The sequence below is a fragment of the Coloeus monedula genome (genome assembly GCF_965178545.1).
Source record: "Coloeus monedula genome assembly, chromosome: 1".
Lineage (NCBI taxonomy): Eukaryota > Metazoa > Chordata > Aves > Passeriformes > Corvidae > Coloeus > Coloeus monedula.
The window spans coordinates 32,510,526-32,534,044 of NC_138781.1; the positions used below are offsets into that span (position 1 = coordinate 32,510,526).

Consider the following 23,519-nt stretch of genomic DNA (forward strand, 5'->3'; position numbering starts at 1 on the left):
AGCAGCCCGGCAGGGTCCCCAGCAGTCCGGCCGCACCCCGCCGCTCAGGGCGCTCCCGTCACGGACCGCGGTCGGAGCTCCCGTGAGGGGCCCCGGCCCCAGCGCGGGACCAGCGGCGCCCGCGCCCCTCGCGCGCGTGGCCCCGCCCCCGAGCCCCCCTCGTGCCACGGCGCCCCGCCCCCACTGGCCCGGCCCCACGCGGGCGCTTCCTCCCGGGGAACCGCGCCCCCGGGCTGCCGCGCACGCGCCCTCCGCGTGACGCTCCCGAGCCCCTCCCCGCTCTTTGTTTACCCCGCGTGGGGCCGCGCGCCGGGCGATGGCGTCAGCGCGCCGGGCCCCGCCCCCAGGCCGCGTCCGCCGCGGCGACAGCGGCGCTCCGGGTGCTGCCCGCGCCCCCGCCGGTGTCCGCGTCCCCGCCCTGCCGCCCCGTGCCGAGCGCCGCCACACGTTGTTCGCCGCCCGGCTGCCGGCGGGCGCATGTTCCCGGTCGCGGTCGGCGTGCCGGCGGTGAGCGCGGGCGAGCATGGCCGCGCCCGGGTCGGAGAAGAGCAGCAAGAAGAAGACGGAGAAGAAGCTCGCCGCCCGCGAGGAGGCGAAGCTGCTCGCCTCCTTCATGGGCGTCATGAACGCCATGCGCAAGCAGGTACGGGAGGCGCTCGCCAGGGCCGGCGGCCCGCGGTGTCCGTGCTGCCCTGAGGGCAGGTCGCGCTCCCGCGCCGAGGGTCCCGTGGGTTTCCCGTCTCTTGGGCCCGACTGCGGGGAAAAACCACCGGACCCGGCACCGCCGGTGCCTCAGGGTCTCCGGAGCCGCACAGCGAGAGTGGCGAGTTCCGATCTCATTGGCGCCGGCGCTTTGTGGGTGCTGGAGGCAGAAGACACCGTGGATGTGTTTTTCCTTATCTGATAACGCCTTGCGCGTGGTAGGGCAGGAGCGAAGCTGTGACTGATGGATGGCCCAGTGTCTCCAGTTAGAGCATTCACGGAGCCCTTCTCGAACCGAAGCCCGAGGGCAGTGGAAAGGCGCTGATGCTGGATTTTTGACCAGAAACTCTTCTCTGAACGAATTGACTGTGTACCCTGTGAACAGTGAAACTGCAGCGGGAGGAGAGGGATGAGTGGGACCATGGTTTGGTTTCACAGGTGGCGTTTCTTCTTGAATACCTGTGGCCATCGTAATTGGAAGCCAGTGACAGTGTAGGAGTTCGGTGGCTTCATCCGGCCTCAAGTTATGCACTCTTGGGCTGATCAGCTTCCATAGTCAATAGTTCAATGAGTATTAAAGGTGACTCCTCTGTTTACCAATAGAACAAGAGGGGTAACCAAAATTGCAGTCATACCAAGTACATTTCAGTTGAGTTGTCCAAACTAAAATATTCATTTTTAATTATTTTTTTATAAAAAACACTGAATTAATGGTACAAGAGCAGAAGGATGATACATGTAACTCCTTGAATATGAAGAAATCTTTCTTCTCAGAGGAGGAGCTAGATTAATTGTGGAACTTTGGTTTGTTTAAAAACAGTGATGTGGAGCCATAGTTAAAGCTGACTCTGAAGCCACACCATGTAGGGGTTCCACACTTGGCTCTGTCATGTGTTGTATCTTCTAGGGTTTAGTTTTTTGTCCTCCAGTGTTAGTCTTGCCAGAGGCTCAGTCTAGCTTTTAATGCTGTCTGCACCAGCAGTCTGGGTCCTGACTTCTCAAGTGTTGGTGTTGGTTCTTCTTTTTTCTAGCACTTCTCTTCTGTTCTATCTGAACACTATCTGTTCTTCTCTCACTAGTAGACCGTCGGTTATGTTGTCTGCATAAACCATTTCACAAAACTAAGCTCTTATGTATGAAAAACGAATTTTTTTTTCAGTGACTTCAGGTAGTAGAGTTAAGACTTAAAGCCTGTGATCTATGTTTTTTGTGTAGTCTTTTTTTCTGATCTAAAAGTGTAAACATATTCCAAGGTGTGGCTGAGTTAATAACTTGGTTCCTCAGTGTTTAGTTCATACCTCTGTTTTTGTTTAAAAGGAGATGCCAGATGCTGTTATGATTTGTAAGTAGATAAAGGAAATATTGCCATCCCTTAGATGCGTGTACAGTCCCTAGCACAGGGAACTCACAGTGCTTTCAGTGTAGTGGAGTGCCAGCTCTCACGTAGCTATGAGCCACTTCAAACGAGGAGTGAGAGGATCACCATTAAGTGCTATGAAATCTGTGTGCACTTCTTATTCAAATTCCAGCATCTGTGACGCCCAGGGAGGTGCAGCTCTGAGTTTTGCCTGGAAACTTCTTATCTGACCTCAGATGGTGGCTTTACATATCCCACGCAGTGCTGACTGGTCCAGAAATTTCTGCATATTTCATGAAACTTATGCTTCTTTTAGGAGCTGTTTGTAAGAGGAGCTTGAGTATTACTGAGGGAGTAGGGGGAGGTGTGATTATACAGGGTAAAATTGGGAAGTCAGCAGTAGCCAGAGGAAAATACACTAGTTTCAGCTCGTTAGTTGTGCTAAAGTTGTAAGAGGATTTGTAGTCGTCTCTTTCCTCTTGCACTTTAAGTCAAGAACTATGCTGTAGTTACAAAACCTGAATATGAGTTAAAATTTCCTGTGATGGCAATGTCAAGGTGCATGTGCAGCTCTAGATATTTAGCTCATTAGTTTAATCCTGTAGGAATCTGGGCCGATGGGAACTACACCTAATTTTAAGGAGGCTGCTTTTTGTGTGAGCTGGGATCAAGAGGAAGCCTCCATGAGTATCGGATTTTAGGGTAAACTATGTCCTGCACTTAGGACAGGTAAGATGTTGGGGCCAAGTGTGTTTAGTGCATGGAGGACTTGTTGCTTTTCTCCTGCATTGATGACCCACATCCTTGTGGGCTTTCCTGAACTATTGGACGGCATGTGCCTAAGTCCTTTGTTGCAATATTGCAGCTCAGTGGAGGTCAGCCAAGAATGAAGTCATTGGGAATGAAGCTGGGATAGAGCTGCAAGGTGTTGTTGAACCTGTTATTTGGAAGGTGAAGTGCCCTGCAGAAGCTCACGCTTGGGTGTGTCCTTTGGTTAACACCAGTCACCTGCTGCATCATGGAGGTGACCCAGTGACAACAGTGGGTCCTTCTGGAAAGATGTTCAGGAATCCTCAGAAGACCATTAGTTGAAATGGAACCGTCACACCCAGAAACATCCCAGGGAAAGAAGTAAAAATGATGGTCTGTTTTGGGTGGCAAATGCACCCACAGAGGCCTTAGAACATCTGAGGTGTTTCAATTGCTGAGCTGAGGCATTAAATGTATCTTAGAAATGCAGTGTGGAGCTCAAGGAACAGTTGCACATCTTGGCAAAGCTTGGCCATAGGATTTTATGGTATCTTGTACTGCTAGTTTCCAATGCTTGTTTTGAAACAGAAGTGTTAGAAATTTCAGCTTTTAAAGGATTTCCTCTGAAACTTTTCCAGAATGGTCTCTTTTTTTGTTGCTGTTTCAATCCAAAATGGTTTAAAACTACAAAGGGAGCTGTATGTCACCTCCATCTAACTTCCACTTAGATAATATTTTTGAAAGTATTATTTATATTTTGTCCAATATGTGCTTCTGAGTGTCCTGTATAAAAATAAAAACAGGCATGTTTGAAGAAATTGTAAATGTGGATTATCAGCCCTAGATAATATTGTCTACCTGTGGAAAAATGTCACAGTTCTAAGCAACTATCTATTTCCCACAGTAGAAATGTTCTTTTCTGGGGCTGGCCTTGGCATAGGTGTTCATAGGTGTTTTGGAAAGCAGTTCCATGAACTTAAGGTAGTTGCCAAAAATTACTTCTTTTTTTTTTTGAGGAAGCGGTGCTGCTCAGTTTTTCTTTCTTAATAGATAGTTATAATTAACTGTAGTATGATATGCATTTATTTCACTCAAAATGTTCTTAGAAAATATAGCATTTCAGGACCTATTCAAATTGTGTGTTTTTACCCAAATCCCTCCTGACAACTTTTATAAGTTCTGTTGCTTTCCCTTCTCCTTCTAGAGCATGACAGCTCACATGTAGGGGAGAAACTGTATGCCTACCTATAAACAGCAAACAAATGAGAAATAAATTATATTTTGGTTGGAAGCTAGTTGCTCATCAGGTATGACCAGTCAAACCCTTCCGTGGAAGTGGTATTTTTTGATACATTTTCTTTAAAATGCTCCATTGAATGCTTTGAACTCATTCATCACTTTGGCTCCAGCTGGGAAATGGGATGGTAGTCTTCAGGTAGGAGGTTCCTGTGGATTTTTTTTTTAAAATCAGCAGCAGAGTAGAGGTGAGCCACTGATAGATGAAAGCAGTGCAATGTAAATGCAGCCCCTGCTAGATGCTGCAGAGCCTACATTTTTGTAGGTTGATATAAAAGCTACAGGAAATACTTTAATCAGAGTTCATGTTACTCATGACCATCCTGTACAAATTCATGGGTAAACTGATGTTTGCTAGTTCTCCAGGCTACTGAACTTTGACTTTCAGAAAATCTTTTTATCACATAATGCTCTTGAGTTGTGTGTGTTACAAAAAGCAGTGAGTTTCCATAAGCTGTTTTTAAGGAAATATTGTGGAAGTATTTTCAAAAATGCTGATTTTTGTCCTTTTTTTTCCCCTCTGATTCAGAAAACTCTGTGTGATGTCATTCTTATGGTTCAAGAAAGAAAGATCCCGGCTCACCGTGTTGTGCTTGCTTCAGCCAGTCATTTTTTTAACTTGATGTTTACTAGTAAGTCTTCTGAAAATTGATTGATTTTAAACTTTCATGATGATATCCTGTAATAGTTGTCTCTGTCAACCTGTTTTTCTTATGAAAGTGATTAGTTCGAGGGATAAGTATAGGTGACTATTTCTCATTTTGTGTCCTTTGTTCATTCATCGCTGTTCACCCCTCCCCTCATTTTCCCTTTAACTCTTGATATATAAGCTCTCTTAATAACTGGGGCCTATACACTGTATTAGAGTTTATCTCCCTTCCTTAACCTGAAAATTGGGAATTTTTTTCTCCCATTACAGAATTTGTCTGCCCCATTGTTTCCCACCATCGGGCACTTTTGCATATAAATTGGGCTTTCAGAGGTTAGGGACATGGTTTAGTGGTTGGAGTTGATGATCTTAGAGATCTTTTCCAACCTTAGTGTGATTACCTTAATTCTGTGATTCTGTAATTCTTTCATTATGCTCTCCTTAGAAATCAGGTACCTTTTGTATTTTTTGTATTCCTTACCCATGAATTGTAAAATTACTGTAAAATCAAAGTTGAGTGGAAGTAAAATAACCATTCATTCCAGTGGTCAATGGTGGTAACCATCTGTGGGCAAACCTAGTGCTGTGTCTGGATGTGGGGAGCTCGGAGCTGTCTCCATTGTTGTCAGCGTGAATGTGGAAATGGCTTTTGACAGTGGTAATGCTAACACAGCATTCTGGCTGCAGTCAATGACATCTAGGACATTTTCTACTTAACACACTTTATCATAATTTAGATAATACAAGGATGTACACACACCAGTTATCTTGTTTGTTCCACTGACTCCTTTGCTGACTTCCATTAGCAATCCTAGGAAAACAGCAATCAACTCTGAGCACTTTTTTAGCAGGTTACCACTTTGTATAATTGTTTTATTTTCTACTATTTGCGAAACGTACAGTAACTAGTGTGGCTTGTTGATTGAAAGCTTGTCTTTTAATCTGTTTGCAGCAAATATGATTGAATCAAAGTCCTTTGAAGTGGAGCTAAAAGACGCAGAGCCTGACATTATTGAACAGCTTGTGGAGTTTGCTTATACTGCAAGGTAGTTTTGTTATTTAAAGCTCATGCTTTTTCTAGTAAGCCTGCCAATTATAAAAGATGAAATCTTAAAATGATGCTTTTGTGATTCATCAGTTTTGTTACCATTTCAACTCTCTCCTTTGTTTAAAACCTGATGTGACTACACCTTCTATCCTTCTTCCCTCTTCCTTTTTATTTAATCAATAGGAAGCCCCACAGACTAAGGAGAAGGGTATTTGCCTCCGGCAAGCAATTCAAAGCACTTCAAGCTTTTGACTTCAATTTTAGAGTCAAATGATATTTGCCATGGTTCTGTAATTCAGGTCCTTATTGATGTCAGCAGGGTCTCTCTTTGTGGCCATGGTAGCTATGGCACAGAACCATTTCCAGGAGTTACGCCTTCATCTCAAAGCAGGCAGGTTGGATAACTCTTCTGCGAACAGTTTCCCCCCTATCTCAGGTAGTCCTTGTATTTGGGAGTTCTTACGATTTTTTTTTTCTTCCACCCCCTGCAGACAGAGCTCTTGCAGATGGCTAGGATTATAAACAGTACTTAATCAGCTTTAATCAGACCTATGGATAGCAGGCCTTTCATCTAATGGGATTAACTCTCATTAGGGAGGCTTTCTCCTTTCTTTTGAGAGGAATCTTCTTGTGTAGTCCATCAGTGGCAAGAGACAGTCAGTGTCAGCAGCCCACCCCAGCCACCCAGGGTTGCCTGCCCTGATACCCAAGCCCTAGACTGTGGCTTCCATAGCTTCTCTTGAAGCACTGCCAAACTGGTTGTTCTGCTTATGCACTCTGGGCAAATCAGCCAGACCAGTCCTGACAGAGTTCAGACAGGTTTTGCTGATGTCTGTTTGGGTGTTGAAAATGGTCATTAAAAAAGGTTCTGGGTTTGGTTTTGTTTTTTTCTTTGGTGAAAGTGGTTAATCACACAACTCATAGCAATAGTGTAGGACTGCAGAGGACTTGTGTTAAAGGCTTATTCTTCAGATCCCAGCACTGGTTATTCTTTGCCCTGCCTGGGTAAAGTAGAGCAAACAAAAGCAGTTTGGAAAGATCATGAAGGATGTGTCCTTAGACTGGATGTGAAAGATTCTTGGGTAAATAGCAGGGAAATAATTTTGCCATTTACGTGAAGCTGTGTAAGTTGCTTTTTTTGTTGCAGCAACTTAGGTCATTTCAGTGATGCTAATTTTACACCTTCTGTTTTGCAGAATCTCGGTTAACAGCAATAATGTCCAGTCTTTACTAGACGCAGCAAACCAGTATCAGATTGAACCTGTGAAAAAAATGTGTGTAGACTTTTTAAAAGAACAAGTTGATGCTTCCAATTGTCTTGGTAAGAGAAATAGACTTAAATTTACTGTTTATTTTTTAGCTTGCTGTTCGTGAAAAATAGATAGTATTGTCTATTTACAGATAGACAATTAATGTTTGGCTAAATCCAGGCATGTAAAAATAATTTTTCTCTGAATCTGAACTGTTGCCATTTGCCACAGGGTCTACTTACTGTACAAGGTCTCATCCAACTTGGCAGGACACTGGGGCTTCTTGTTTGTTAGAGAACTGCATGTGTTTAGTAAGGTGGAGCTTTCAGTTGTTTCTGTACTTGCAGACAGAATTTGACATACTTGTAACTTTTACAAAACTAGCATTTCTTTTACAAGTATAAACAGAATAAGTTTAGGCTACTTTTGGTTTTACTTACTTTTCGTTGTGACTGAAAACGATGAATGTCATCTGGGCAGGTTTGATAGCATGTTCTGTAGCTCTAATGTGAACTCAGTGTTACAGAAAAGGTAAACAACAAGTAGAACAAAATATTTCTTTATGCTTAAGTTTTGGTGCACTTCATATAATCAGAAATTTAAGAGAAACTTTTTTTAGTATGTTGGGTAATTCTCCTAGGAACATCTCAATCATATTACAGATGTTTATAGTAGCAACAGAAATGTTTTGGAGAGTATCTGAATTACAGTGACTCAACTGATACTTCAGTGCAGTACAGCTGAGGCTCTGAAATAACTGCTGGAAGAAAGGCGTTGCCTACTAAGGAAAATGCCACTTAGGCTTGCTTTGAGGCATATTTCTGCCCTGTGGCTTTTGTTAGGTGGAAAATTAATTATGGTCTCTAACACTTGCATACTTTGTTTCTAATTTATTGTGAAAAGAGAGATAAAGATTAAAACAATTTTTCCTTAAGGTATTGTTTTTAAATTGAAATATGTTTTGTGCAGGCTCATAGGCAAGTACACAGTTCATTTAAAAAAAAAAAAAAGTATTTGAAAGAAACCATGGCTTAATTTGAATCTTGAAATTTTGTCAAGAGGTCGTACATGTGGATTTTATCTTTCTAGTTTGCATTTTACTACTCTGAGCAGCTCCAGCTAATTGCAACCCATATGTTAGTGAGTTGTTCCTACCCCACTTGCCATTTCCTCTGTAAGAAGAGAAGGAAGACTGTGGCATGGTGAGAGGTTGCTGCTGAAAAGCTCTGTGCTTACATGGTTTTTAATGGCAAAGTTGGCAATGGTGCTGCTAAGCTGCTCTTTCTGTTTATACCTTTATGGCAACCTTCTGTCCTTCCAGCAACATCAACTTGACTTTGTGTTGGTCTGCAGCTGACTATGCTACATGTATAGAAAAGTCCCAGTTCACCATGACTCTTGAAGGAAACTGGGCTTGGTTGGTGACTGATGCTGCATGAGCAGGTCAGGAGGGGTTGTAAAATGTGGATCCAGTTTCTCAAGCTGTTCTGGTTAGATGTGGTTATTGTGGTGTGGCTCAGACTTGGTTAAAGTACTGTTGTCTGCTTTGTAATTGGGAAAGAAACAGTGAGGAAATAGTGCTGGAGAGATAGTTAATACAGCAAGTGTTGCAGGTCTGGCTCTCCAATTAGTTCAGTAGGAATAGGGATCAGCAGTTCGTCCCTATCTTTGCCTTGAATTGCTGATGAGTCATGATAGCATGTGTTTTAATGGGGGGAAAGAAAAAGCATTGTAATAAATATTAAACTGGGGTTGCAACTATCACTGAAATTACAGTAATTGTATTCTATTTTAATATATTAAAGGTAATTTTAGTTCAAGTTTAGAAGGATTTTTTTCTTTATTTTCCTTCATAGGCATAAGTGTGCTAGCAGAATGCCTGGACTGCCCAGAACTGAAAGCCACTGCAGATGACTTCATCCATCAGCATTTCACTGAGGTTTACAAGACAGATGAGTTTCTTCAGCTTGACGTTAAGCGTGTGACACATCTCCTGAACCAAGATACATTGACAGTGAGGGCAGAAGATCAGGTGAGATCCCTGTTTTGTAGCAGCTAAAAGCACTGAACTTAACGATCTTCTTTTAATCAAGAACTGGCTTCAAGTATTCAAGTATCTCACTTCTGATGTTCCTAGAGGATATGATGCACATAGTGCTTGCTAAATTGTGGAAAAAAAAGTGCATCCTAACTTGGTCAAAACCAAATATTAATAAATACATTTCAAGTGTGGTTTATATATGTGTTATTTCAGCAAAGTAGGAAGAAAGAACTCACAGAGGGAGTAAGCAGCACAGTTTCCTTTGGCAAGATAGCTATAGGGCTTCTGATTTGATAGTACATGAGCTAAAGTGTTTGTTTTATAGTGGTTGCTTCTAGATTGGGATTTATATGCTTTTGGTGAAAGTGGACCACTTCAAAGTGGTGAGCAAACTGCACTTTAATGGATGCACATTTCTACCTGAGTATGGCCTAGCCCATTCCAGAGAGCTGTTTTCTGATGGAAACATATGCATACACAAGCCTGGGGAATTGAGGAACTTGGAAGTAAGATGAGTAAAACACTGAAAGCTCGATGCATTGGCAGTGGTGGATTGATGGAAGACCCTTATTTAGGGACTGGACATAAAAAAAGTTTAGGTGGCTGAAAGGAACCTGGAGTTCCACTCAATTAAAATTTATAACCTGTGGTAGAAATTACATCCGCAGCCGTCCCATTTGGAATGCTTGATTCAGCTTACAGCACAGCCCTGAATGATTGTTTGGCAGCTTGTTCTTCCTACTGCAGGAAAACAGGAAGCATATAGGTGTCTGCACTGCAGCCCAGACAGGTGGTTGTAGGCTGATTGTAGCAGTTGAGTGGTACTTGTAGCTTCTTAGTCAAAACTGTTGAAAACAGACTGAAGTCTTACTTTTGTAGCTCTGCTGTTCTGGTGCAGAACTAAGTTAATTAAATTACCTAATTTAAGTTTGTTTGGGTATGGCATCGTTCATACCTTTGAAGTGCAACAGAGGGATGTTGTAGCTGAGATGGTATGTATATCCTCTTGGAAACTGATGTTTTTCTGACTGTGTAGTTTCCATTGACACTGACCTCCAACAGGCAGAACAATTGATTTGAAACATTAAGGTTTAGTTATTTGTCTTACCATATGGTGATGTAACTTATGAAAATAAGAATTAGTAAGAGTGGGGGATAATATCAGGTGATTGAATATGGTAGTTGGCTTGTTGCAGGTATAAATGAGTGATGTCTTGCTGAGCGGTGGGAAGAGTTCGGATCACAGGGTCACATTCTCAGAGCTGGAAGTGTTGTCTGGCCAGAGTGACATTTTAAGATTTACATTCCTGAAGTTCTGTTGGTAAGGTAGGATGGCATGCTTTAACCTGGCAGCAGTGGTAGAAGTATTATGTATTTGGCGTGGCATCATTAAAATTCCTTTAGGAAACTGGTAATGTGCAGTATGAAACTACAGAAGTTTGACAGTTGTTCTTCAGGAATCGTATTTCTCAGGAGTACCTCTAGAAAGTTGACATTGTACTCTAACTTTTGTTTTGGTGTGGAGCATAGTTACATTTAGCAAAAAGAGAAGGTAGCTTTAAGTACTGTCTGTCCTATACAATGCTCCTGTTCAAGTCATTCTGTTGAATTTCCTTAGCTGATGAAATTGAGCCTTTAATCATTGTTTTCTTTGCTCTGGTAATTATGCAGGATTGCAGCTGGAGTGGTCTAGTAGTTCTGAATAATTCTTCCATGAAGTGTCTTTCTATGTCGTATCTCAGTCACTCACTACCAGTCATTGTGACCAGTTCAGCTACAGGTGTAGGCAGTGGTTGTGCTATTGCTTACAGCGAGGTTGTCCTGGCACTTCAGAGCCAGTGCTACTAGATAAGCTTGCTGGGTCTGAGAGCTGCATGGCAGTATCAGAGTACATATGTAATCCTGTATTTTTTTTTTCATTTCTTCCTGACCCAGCAGACAATTATAAATAGAGCAGATTTCTTGATTATGTTCCCTGTTCTGCCTTCCCTGACCCCGAAGAAAACCCATTATCTTTTCCTGTGAGGAGGGAAAAAAGAGGAGACTGTAAATTGACAGTAGTTTGCAGATAAAAACTTTGATATAAATGGTCCCCTAAGACACAACAATAGCAATGTATTTGGATACCCAACATGATGATTTGGCAAGAGAACCAGTTTGTCACCTTAGGAGACTATATCAAGTAGAAGTTATTTCATTTCTGTGAAAGCATTGCTGATGTTATGGCATAGAACTTGGAGAGTATTAGATTTAACCTGGTAAGGGAGTTACCCACATAAATGTGAATTGCAGATTCATGCTTTCCATTTGGAGGGGAAAAAGTTAAATAGCAGAAGTGTGGGGCTTTTGAAGTTTGTAGATGAGATTTATTCAGTGGTTGTTCATTTGTTTTACTTCTTGTCTGAGCATTGTCTTTTTCAGGGCTTGGTTGACTTTTGTTGCGGGGGGGATTCTGAGGTTTTTTTTTTGAAAGATGGCAACGGGTTCCCCACATACTAAAATGTTAGTATAGGTTAACCTCCAGCAGGCATTAGAATCAATTTATGGCATTACGGTTCTGTTACTTGTCTTGCTGTGTTGTGATGTACCTTATTCCTTTCTCTCCTTGTCTCTTGTTTAAGGTTTATGATGCAGCAGTCAGATGGCTGAAGTATGATGAGCCAAATCGCCAGCCGTACATGGTTGATATTCTTGCTAAAGTCCGATTTCCTCTAATATCAAAGAACTTCTTAAGTAAAACAGTTCAGGCTGAACCACTTATTCAGGATAACCCAGAATGCCTTAAAATGGTGATCAGTAAGTTGACCTCTAGCTGAAATCTTTATGATTAAAAAAATGCTTTGGAATTTTTGAAAATTGTTTGCTTTAAAATGCTCTGACATTTTCACATTAAATCCATCTGTGTTCCCTCTAGGATACTGTTTAGTTGAAGTTGGATTAGCAGATTATTATGTAAATAAAATTTAGCTTATGTAACAGTGTGACTTTCATTTGTTTTCTCCTAGCAAGTGACATGAACTCCCTGAGAAGTTACGGAATGGAGATTTTGTCAATGACTCATTAGAGTAATTGAAAGTTAGTCTGACCTTGCGACAGGCTCGTAACTTCAATATCGTTCATGTTCGTATGTGCATTAATAAAAGAAATATGTCAAAATTTTGAATATTTTAAAGCTTCCCTAAGCAAATTAGAATGTTAGGTGTATGTTTTACTGTTTTTTTCTCTAATGTATACTGACCATTGCTCCTACATTTGCATTCTCAGGGTGCAGATGAAATAGGAAACAAGCTTCCCTTTTGTTTTTAGACATCGTTTGTAAAATTCTATCATGTAAGAAAGAAAAGCAATTTCAGTAGCAGTTAACTAGTTGGCTTCAGTGTAGTGTAGATCTAAAAATCAGTACAGAACTGTTTTCCTTCAGATTCAGTGAGCAGGATTCAAATTAACCTATATGTTGGTAAGTATTTGCTGACATTTGACATCACAGTCATACTTCCTGTGTGGCACGGAGTTGGGTGCATTGTATAGGAAATAAGGATTTTTGTCTGGCTTTAGTGGTTTGTAATGTCACTGATATTTTTGCACTCTTTGGAATGTTTTCTTGTGGGTTTGCTTCCTTTTTACTGTTTCAATGCAATAATCTTAATTGCTTGTTAATATTGGATAAATGAGCTGATCGATCCATTGGTACATAACATGAGTCTGTATCTGTCCTGTTTTCACATGGAGCAGCCAGTTTGAAATAGGATGTAATCTGGATGTATGCTCCCACCCTCACATGCTGCTGTGCATTCTTCCATTTTGAATCAAAGCTGTATAGGTGTAACGTAGAAACTTGGTTTTCTTCTTTTCCCTCCCTTCCATCTCTTCCCCATCCCTGCCCTGAAACATCCCTATCCATGTATGAGCACTGCATCTGCAACAGTTGTTGTCTTCCTTGCAGGTGGGATGCGATACCACCTCCTTTCCCCAGAAGACCGAGAAGAGTTAGTGGAAGGTACCCGGCCAAGAAGAAAAAAACATGATTATCGCATTGCTTTGTTTGGAGGCTCTCAGCCCCAGTCCTGCAGATATTTTAATCCCAAGGTAATCGTTACCTCAGAATGCATTAAGATTCACTGTTTGTAATCTTACCTGTTTTCTTTGCTGATGATACTAAGACATCATGATCTACAAAATGGTATTAGGAAGGAAGTATTCCCTCCCTCCTGGGTATGCAATTGGAAGAATATGGTTAACTAAGTATTTTCAAGTCTGTGTACCTAGATGTAATACTTCATTTTGAATAGAATGATTGTGTTTGTTTCTTAGCGATATTAGATACAGAGTGCTGATCAATCTGTCTGAGTTGAGAATTGATTGGTATGTGCATTCCACAGCTGCAAATAAACAAAAGGTCACTAAGACATCAAGCAGTTGATTAGGAATATATGAAAGTCTGTATGCATGTGCATGCGTTTAGGTGTTTAGAGATTAACTCAAAGCAGGTTTTTTTTAGCCCATGTTAAGTTACTGGCTAGATGTTAGTGTAGAACCCAGGTTTTAGAGGGGTTTTTTCAGTGCATTTATTATAAATACGCAACCACTTCTAAATCCCAATGGTTCACAGCTTTGTTTGTTCGTAAGAGTATATGAGGAAAAGAATGGGGAGCCAAGTATTACATAAGTGGAAAAGAGTGAATTTCTACAACAAAAAACTTAGAGATGGTCAGTGTAGGGCAAGCAAGTTCTGCCTGAAATTTATTCCCATGTTTCTTGAATAAAATCAAGCCACAGGAATGGTGTATATTTCAGCTATGCAGACTAAATGGTTTAGAAGCATCAACTGCATGCAGAAGGATTACCCATACCCTGTTTTACCCGACAAGCACATACGGTAATACAGAACAAATTTGCTACGTAAAAATCAGGGCTCTCTTATGTTATGAGATCCCATGCATGTAATATTTTGTTGAAGAAATTCTGGTTCTAACTCAGCATATTAAATGCTTGCTAAAATTTCAAACAGTTTTGTGTGCTGTGTGAACTTTATAGTCAATGTGAGCCCTGTCAAATCTAATTCTGAATGAATGAGCCTTTGGGATATGTTTTGAACTTTTCTTTCACATTTCTTTTGTAAGATAAAATTCAAGCCACCTTCTCTGAGTACCACTCAAGTCTGGGGGGAAAAACCCCAAACCTACCAGCTTTGCTGACTTAGAGAGACACTTAATATGTATTCCTATTGGGAATTCAAAATTCTTAACTAACGACTGCCTTTTTCCTTTATACACATAGCCAAGATAAGCAGCACTTCAACTGGGGATGAGGAGGTGAGGGGTACAGAGCAGATAACTCTGTCCTTTCCAAGGTCTAAGTTTGGGAAGCCTCTGATCAGGGCATTCATAACTTTTTCAAACAGCTGTATGGTTTTGGCAAAGAAATCTGTTTCGTAGACAAAATGTAGTATCTGTCAAAGTCTACATAAAGCATAGGATAAAAGAGCTTTACCTTTCATAGACTACTTGTCCGGGCATAACACCAAAAAATAACTGTATTTGGAAGAAACTTTGCAGAATTGCCTCTTGATCAAGACTTACGGCCTTGCATGTGGAGTAAGGAGTGGGGGAAGAATGGGGCACAGAAGGAAAATTTTAAAAGTGGGTAATTGGAGATCTTTATTCTAACAAGCATGTGTTCCTTCAATGTTTTCCTCGTGCTTATATGCATTCTTGGGTACTCTTAGCTAGCCTGTCATATGTCTTGTTGAACAGCTTTTACTTAATTTCCAACTCTAAGCTATTTAAAGGTCCTTTTGTGGATGTTTTGCTTGAGTATTTGATTTTAATCTTTAAACTGTGACAATAGCTTATTAAATGCAACAAACCAAGGATCCAGAACCCCTGCTGAATTACCATTTAACTCACTTTAATTGGTCTCGTCAAAAGATGATGAGAGGGTCACAGAACAAAGAATTAAGCTCATGTATGTGCTTTTGCAAGGTTAGGATCTTGGGAGAGAATTGAAATTTTGCTTTTTGTCTGTTGGACTGATTGAATAGTGACCTAGTCGCTCACTTCTGATTTTAATTAAAATCAGTAATTTAATTAAATTCTGACATGTCACATAAAGAAACAGTTCAAAACAAAGGTTATGTTTTTCCTGAAAATATTTTCTTGGTTGCAGTATGAGTTTCCGTAGTTCTTATATGATAAAATTAGTGCAAAAATTTTAATGTTCACTGATTCCTTTGCACACAAAATTAGTCTCTAATGCCGATGTTCATTTCCTTGTTGTCAAAAGGGTTCTTTAAGTAAGACTGGATTAGATACTGTGTATTGTTTGTTGAGAATGTTAGCAGTATTACTTTAAGACTATATTTGCTATCTTTGTTGCATTGTAACTGGTATTTCTATTGATGCATGTACTTCATCAAGAGAGCAAAGTGATGCAACAGGACAGATGCAGACGGGCATAACACTTGTGGAGCAGTCTGGCACTAATCTGAGTAGACATATGTGATTTCAGAATATTAGTAGAAATCCTAGATGTTCTATTAACAGTTGTGGGGAGCATTTTCTTGTTGAATTTTCCACAGAATATTTAAGAAAAAAAAAATCTTTTTTTTTCCCTAGGTTGGGAATAAAATACTTGTTGTTTTGTTTTATGAATTCTCAATACATAATTTATACATGATTGAGATTTTGTCACCAATATGGTTATTCCTTTGAAATTGATATCTCCAGTGGCCAGAAATGGTTTGAAGTTTTAAATTCTCAGCAGTGCAAAATTCAACAATGGCAAATAAAAAGTAACAGATGCCTGGAAATGCTGTTTCTTGATGATTAAGGGAACCAGCATACCTTTCATGAGGAGATAGAGCTGTAGTCAATAAGCTATTAGTGGGGAGGTTATCCACAGTGGGCATGTCCGCTGGTTTTTATGACAAACTTGGAAGAGGGATCAACTGAAAATGAGAAAAAGTCTTAAATGAAAAAAGGTACTCTTTCCCAGGGCCCATAATTGTGTGTGCCATTCTTGTCACAGGGTCTTGAGGCTCTCAGGAGTTCATGTAGTTTTAATAAATTCAATAAATTGATGAAAGAGAAAAAGGTATAGCTTTTGCCTCTGGTGTCCTGCATTGCAATTTGATGAAAACAGCGATCAGCAGGGAAAGAGTCACCATGTATTTATCTTGGTCCATCTTTCCCTACTCAGTCCCCCAGAATTGAGACTTGCACTGCCCAGGGCTGTGTGGATCTTGACTGTGGTGTAAAGCAACATTTCTGCATAATTCTTAAAAGTGTTAAATTCAAAAATTGAAATCAATTCTGTGTGGTACAGACTAACACCGAAGAGCATTGCAAGAGGATGACCTAAATTGCCTCCTGCTGAAAGAGGAGGATACTGCTGAGTATACTCAAGTTATGGCTTTTCATTTGATAAAGGTATGAATTAAATGGATACATGAACGGAAGCCATAAAAGTGGGTCAGGTCACAGCCCTTTATAACAGTAAAGGAAAACAACAGGATATTTTGTAAAATTGCCAGAAGTTTGAGCTAGAAAGTATGTTGATCTTACACAATGCACTGAGACATTTTCTTAAGATTTATGCAGCTATTTATTTTGCCATGCTGTAGTATGGCTTTCCTTTCTAGGATGCCCCAGGACCTGTTTCTCACCATAAAGGGCCACATGCAGCTGACAGCTCTTCTTGATATGGGGGATGCTACAAGAAAAGATTGTAAGATGTTCTGGACTATAACATGCTCTGCCTCTCTTTCTTTGAACCCCCATGTAGGAGTCGCTGTTCTTCCTCATTGACCAAGGTGTTTGAAGTATGTCCTTGCTAAGAAAATGTAATGATGTAACGTCTTGTGTGAACCATTACAGTGAAGGTCATTCAGCAGGTTGAGGTAGACCTTCTTGAGGTGGCACAGATAACAGTTAAGGTCCCATACTTTCCTGTTCAGTATAGGATGCAAACTATGCTCATGGAATATGTGAGATGCTATTACTCAAGAAGTGTTTCTTGTGCTGTATGCTATCCTGGTCTGCCATCAGTTGTTGAGTTTGGTGTTTTTAAGGCTTTGGGCATTACTGCTCATATTTGATACTTGTTGATTTTGCCAATCTATGCAAAATCAGTTTCTAGGCAACATGACTGCAGTATTTGTGATGGAGCATTACTCTATTTCTCATGCTATCAACTGTGGATAGCTATAGAACATTTGTGTTTTGTAAATTCTGTAAATAAGCTTCTAGCTGTCATGGTAATAAAGTATGTATCAGAGCTTTTTTACTGAGTTGCTTGTCAATTTGGATATTATCTTCTTTTTCCACTGTCTTCGTTTGGTGCATTCTGTATTTTATTATTTTTTAGAAAGAATCTGTTACTATATGTAAGATGTCTTTTTCCATTGCTATAAAAGAAAATGCAATCCTACTTTATTGATTACATGCATTGTTTCTAACATGATAGCAGCAGGAGGTCAATTCTGTTGGAAAAAAACACCAAAACTGTTTTTCAGGGAAGCTGTACTGGGTGCACACAGGGAATAAGGAAATAGAAATTCATAATGTCATGGTTCATTGCAGCTAACTATGTCTGTGTCTAAGAGAATTTTTCAAGAGTACGCCTGAGGAGTATTCTTCAATAAACAGTGTTCATGTTTGTTTTGAAAAGGAACTTAAAACTGACCATATCTAAATCTCTATGAAAAGCTCTGTTTGAAAAACACTCACTGTGCAGGTAAGTGTTATAATCTATTAGACATTACTTGTTCTTTGTAATGCAGGATTACAGCTGGACAGACATCCGATGTCCCTTTGAAAAGCGCAGGGATGCAGCTTGTGTCTTCTGGGACAACGTAGTTTATATTTTGGGTGGTTCCCAGCTCTTCCCTATAAAGCGAATGGACTGCTACAATGTGGTGAAGGATAGCTGGTATTCCAAGCTAGGACCTCCAACACCTCGAGATAGCCTTGCAGCCTGTGCTGCTGAGGGCAAAATTTATACATCTGGTGGTTCAGAAGTGGGTAAGACACTAAAAATCTTTAAAACAAACAAAAAAGCACAAAGAAAGATAGCTGGAAATTTTTCTGGTTTTTGCATGATTTTGTTGACAAGAAACTGCACGTTGCCATGTTAGACTAATGAGTTTATTTTCCCATATTTAGGATTTTATCCCACTTTGCCCAGTCCAACAACCTATTTCTGTTGTGTTTTGAAAATGGTTTCACTGATTGAAATGAATAATGTTTACATTAACTGGAGTGAAAAGTACACTGCAGCTCTTAAAAAGTTAAAAGATGATCTTTAAGGTCCCTTCCAACCCAAACCATTCTATGATGGTGTGATTCAATGAAATATATTTTGGGAGTCCCACTCTTACCTTTCTTCTATAAATCCACAGAATTCAGTGTAGTTTAAAATTTTCCGGAATGTGTGACCAGAATAGCTGCATTTAGACAACAGCCTTCCTTTTATACAGCATATATTGGGTATATATATAATGAGGTCTTTTAAAGGGGGGGAGAAAGGTGGAAAAGAAATCTTTTACAGCTACTGCTTTTGGTGGTGAAATTGTCCTTGGTCCTGTAAAGGAATTTGTCCAATTTTTCTGTCAAATGACAGAAGTTATCTTCTGTTATTTTGTTATTTTATTGGTTTGCTTCCACAAATGGAGAAATGATACATCCTTTAGATGTTATTATTCAACATAGTAAAGAAAAAAATAAAAAAGACAGTTGAGATTTTTTTCTCTCGAAAAAAAACCCTGGAAAGTGACTTATGCTGTGGTGTTACCAAGAACATTTTATTTTGTCTAAACCTGATACATCATCAACAACCCAAAAGTTGGAATGTAAGCATGCTATAGCCATAAAAATAACTATGCTTAAAAAGCTGTGTTCTGGGGAATAAAAATAAATGGAAAAAAAATCCTAGAAGGAAGATCCTTTTGAGGTCTGCCTTGCTGCAGAGGGAGGTGGACAGAGGAAAAAATGGTTATGATCTGTGCTTAATATTGATAAGTCGCTTAATGGGAAGTTGTAACATTTAGGCTGTTATCTGACCTCTAAAATATTTTAAGAGGTCTAGTGTAGCAGCAGAATAAGCAGTTCCCAGCTGCCACCTCGTGTGGTGAATGTGAAATAGCACCTTTCCCATTACTTGAAATAGGCTTTAACTAAGGCTACATTAGGAAACTTTGAACACTACATCATCTCATAAATCTTCGCAGTTTCCCATGTTTCAGTTCATGGGGAATAACAATACAAACTTTTGATTGTACAGTACATTTTCTAATGCATGGTAAATAGTTAATACAGCTATACTTAAAATTTTAATTTAGCAGTTTTTGTAGAAACACACCCTCACATTACTGCACAGTTTCACTTTGCTCTCCATAAATATTATTCAAGACAGAATAGTAAAAGCTAAACATGAATAATGGAGTTTATTTGGCCTGTACTTTTTCTTCAGAATTCAGTGCACACTAAAAGTTTGGAAAGGTCTGTCTCTTCTGAATCTAGTATTTTCTAATTTGAAGCAGGCAATTATGTTGAAAGCATTAATCTGAAAAAATGCTGCAGTGTGTTTAGCTCTAAAGAAATCTAAAAATTGTATGTTTTTTCCATCAATTGAAGAGGTTGGATTACTGTGCCAGTCCATTACAGAAAACACAGCTCATTTCCCCTTCTTGAATTGATGGGAGTCCTGTTTTATTTGCAATAACTAGCAGAGTTTGGAAGCTGAACATAACAGATTCTTCCACTCTTGTTTTGGTGCAGGAGGAATACTTAATGTTATACTGAAATGGAAGCTTCTATTTGTTTAAAAAAAAAAAAAAAAAAAAAAAAAAAAAAAAAAAAAAGACAGGTCTGCTGAATTTTCCATGGATGGGAATTTCTACAACTTGAAAGCAATAAGAATGTCTATTTGCATCAAAGAAAATGTCTACTTACATCAGGGAAAAAAATATCCCACTCTATACAGTTTTTGGTGATATTGAGAATGATAGGGTGTGAACAAATGCACACTTTATAGGAGTCTATTTATAGGAATAATTTTTGGGTCTGGAAACAGCATTGTTTTGAAGGTTCAAATCCTCAGCTGGTAGTAAGTGCTGCTGGTGTGACATGCTTAATTTTTAGAAGTAGAGAGCCAAGGTAAAACAGGCACAAGAAAAGGCACCTTTAACTGTTCTAGGTGAATATCTCTTTTGAAACAAAGGGAAGAAGCATCCGGTTCTTTTCTGATAAAGTTGTATTCAACCTTCTCTGCCTTGGCTATGATTTGGTCACTTACCTGAGCACGAGTTTTGAGCCCCCATCTGTCTTCATTAGAAAAATCACTTTTGATTTCAGTAATAGTTTTCTGGGCTTTTGAGGGAAGAGTACACAGACCAGAAAATAAGTATCTGCCAGTCCTCAGGAAGAAAGTAAATGGGGGAGAGGTAGCTGCTTTGTGGTTGCTAATAATTCAGGAGTCTGTCTGACAGAAGCTATCAAATTCCTAAGGCAACAAGTATTCTGGGTATTGGGCAAGTCACATTGCTTAGAGGTAAAGGACTCATGAACCTGTAGTAAGTTTACAAAGCTGGTTTCATCCTCACATCTGAAGTTCACTATATTTCAAAGTAGTAAGAGTAGCATGAGCTGATGACAATGGGATGGGTAATTTATATACATCTCTGTTTAGGATTTATTCCCCTCCAAGAAAAAAAATTCTTTTTTTTTTTTCTTGTTGTTTTTAAACACAAATAGCAGTTTCACAAACTTCCTTGCATATTTTGGAACAAAAGGGTCAAAATAATTACAAGTATGTGCTTTCTGAATAATCCCAAGTTTAAATCTGGTTAGTTCTACTTTTGGAGGTGGGAAAGCAGCTTTCCCTTTTCCACTAACAAAGCATCAATTTGATAATTGCTGTTAGACTCTTCTCTTGAAAGACAACCATAACGATTAATGCCACTTTGGTGGGTTTCTATTCTTTTTAAGGCAATTCTGCACTGTATTTATTTGAATGCTATGACACGAGAACAGAGAGCTGGCACACAAAGCCCAGCATGCTGACTCAGCGATGCAGCCATGGAATGGTGGAGGCGAATGGGCTCATTTATGTATGCGGAGGGAGCCTGGGAAACAATGTTTCCGGAAGAGTCCTGAATTCCTGTGAAGTTTATGACCCAGCCACAGAAACGTAAGTGTTGTTTTCACTCAGGTTGTCTTTAGTCACTTGTGTCTTTGCTAGCTCTGTAAATGACTGAAGTACAAGTGACTACAGGAAAAACTCTGGTCAGGAATTTTTCCTGAGTTAGCAGTAAGAAATCAGTTATTTGCAGTTCTACTTGAAAGATGTTTTTTCTTAAGCAGCTTTCTTCACTATTTCATTTTCCTAATGATAGGTTTTATTTACATATTTTATAGTTACTTTTTACAAATTAGATGGTGATTTGTCCTTTTCTGTTTGGCTTATTTTCCCCAGGTGGACTGAACTGTGTCCAATGATTGAAGCCAGGAAGAATCATGGGCTGGTGTTTGTAAAGGACAAAATATTTGCTGTGGGTGGACAAAATAGTTTAGGTACTTTAATTCTATTTATTCTCTAGCTGGTCACACAAGGTTTCATGGGGCTTTTTTCCCTTTTGGAAGGAATTCATTCTACTCTGCTCAACTGAAAAGCCTCGAGCAGCACCATCAAACATGTCCTGTTGTTGTCACATTGGTGTTGACTTCTTCCTTTCACCTCCCCACTTAACTGTATCTTATTTTTCAAATTCTTGTACTAATGGCAGTACTGTCAAGTTCAGATATGCACCCCTACTGTAGCCCATCTCTGAAGCAGTTAATATGGCTAAATCAGGCATCTGAGAAAAGAGATATTTCTTCTTTTAGTTATTAATGTGTTTTGAGAGTTTTTAGCATTCTTTTGAGAGACAGGTAAATGTGTAGCCACTATTTTAGGAACTTGAGTCTAAAGACTTAAAGCTACTCTGATACTGTAAAATGGTGAAAATGTGAGACCTCTTTTGACTGCTCTTGCTTTGAAATATGATTTACTGTCATGGACAGGTCAATTATGATCTGCCTGTCTCCTTGTCTTTAAAACTAGAAGAATAATACTTTACAAGAAGAATTGAATTTTAATTGCACAGGGTTTCTGAAATGCTTTTCAAAATGGAAAATTCTCATCTGTGAGGTTTTTTAATCACTGTTTATGGTAAGTGGAATACTTGACTTCAGATTAATGTTATTTTAGAATATAGCTTGATTTTTAATTGGCTACTGAAACTATTCCATCGTGATTGATCCCTGATGCAAAAATAATACATACATTATTGCACAAACATTTTGTCAATTCATAATCTGCCATCTTGCAAAATGGAAGTGTATTCACTGAATGCTCCTCTTAGAAGTGTTAAGAATTGTTCTTACTGCAATAAAATCAGGAAGAGTTATGTCTGGGGTGAAAAACATTTATTAACATGATAGAGAGATTTCTTAATCACTCAGATCTAATAATTCAGGACTGGAGGTGAAAACTGAGTTAAATAGGGACAGCGGGATGTTTGTAGCTATTGTCAAGTGTAATTACTGACATATTTCCTGAAGAAGCAAATCTTAGTCACAAAATCTACTCTTCTCTAATAACTTTTGGTTCCTTTGGCCCTTTTCAAAGGGACTTAGGCTTTTACACTTCAGTGATTTTAGTATCATCATGAAGAGAGACCTCCTCTATCAGTAAATGGCCAGTTTTGGTAAAGGTACCCATGAGCCCTCTAGAATGAAATGCCCTTGCTGTAGGGAATTTTCAGGTAATTCCTGAATTTTAGTCACTAGCCCCAAATCCATCAGAAATTCAGCATCAAAAGTTCTTCTGTCCATGAAGTAACACGTTGGAATCTCTAGAAAGCATCTAGTGTGAATTTATTAGACTATATCTTACTATCTTCTTTCTACTTTTCTCTCATTTTGTATTTATACAAGGGTAAACTACTAGTTTAGAAACTGGGGTGTATTTTCAGATTTGCTTTTTTAATTGTAGGGTTTTTGAAACCTTGAAAATAAAGACTTAAGTTTGCATGCTCTAGTGCAGTCCACACAGTACAACCTAATAAGCAGTTATCTATCTCATTGCTTTGTAGGTGGCCTTGATAATGTAGAATATTACGATATCAAGATGAATGAATGGAAGATGGTGTCTCCAATGCCATGGAAAGGTGTAACAGTGAAGTGTGCTGCGGTGGGATCTGTAGTCTATGTCCTGGCTGGTTTTCAGGGTGTTGGTCGCTTAGGGCACATTCTTGAATATAACACTGAAACAGACAAGTGGATAGCGAACTCCAAAGTCCGTGCTTTCCCAGTGACAAGTTGTTTAATCTGTGTTGTAGACACTTGTGGGGCAAATGAAGAAACTCTAGAGATCTGAAGACCTGTAGG

The 23,519-nt window shown here is 39.6% G+C and overlaps 1 protein-coding gene across 1 annotated transcript; it reads left to right on the forward strand.

The window, feature by feature from the left end:
- Positions 1-366: 366 nt before the first annotated feature.
- On the forward strand, positions 367-23,508 carry KLHL7 (kelch like family member 7; the record flags this gene model as incomplete). Its single annotated transcript, XM_082288158.1, has 11 exons — positions 367-643; positions 4,635-4,737; positions 5,707-5,800; positions 6,999-7,123; positions 8,909-9,084; positions 11,715-11,889; positions 13,037-13,179; positions 17,873-18,113; positions 21,078-21,279; positions 21,565-21,662; positions 23,225-23,508. Exons 1-11 carry the CDS (start codon positions 524-526, stop codon positions 23,506-23,508), a joined length of 1,761 nt encoding a protein of 586 aa, XP_082144284.1. The 5' UTR covers positions 367-523.
- Positions 23,509-23,519: the final 11 nt, after the last annotated feature.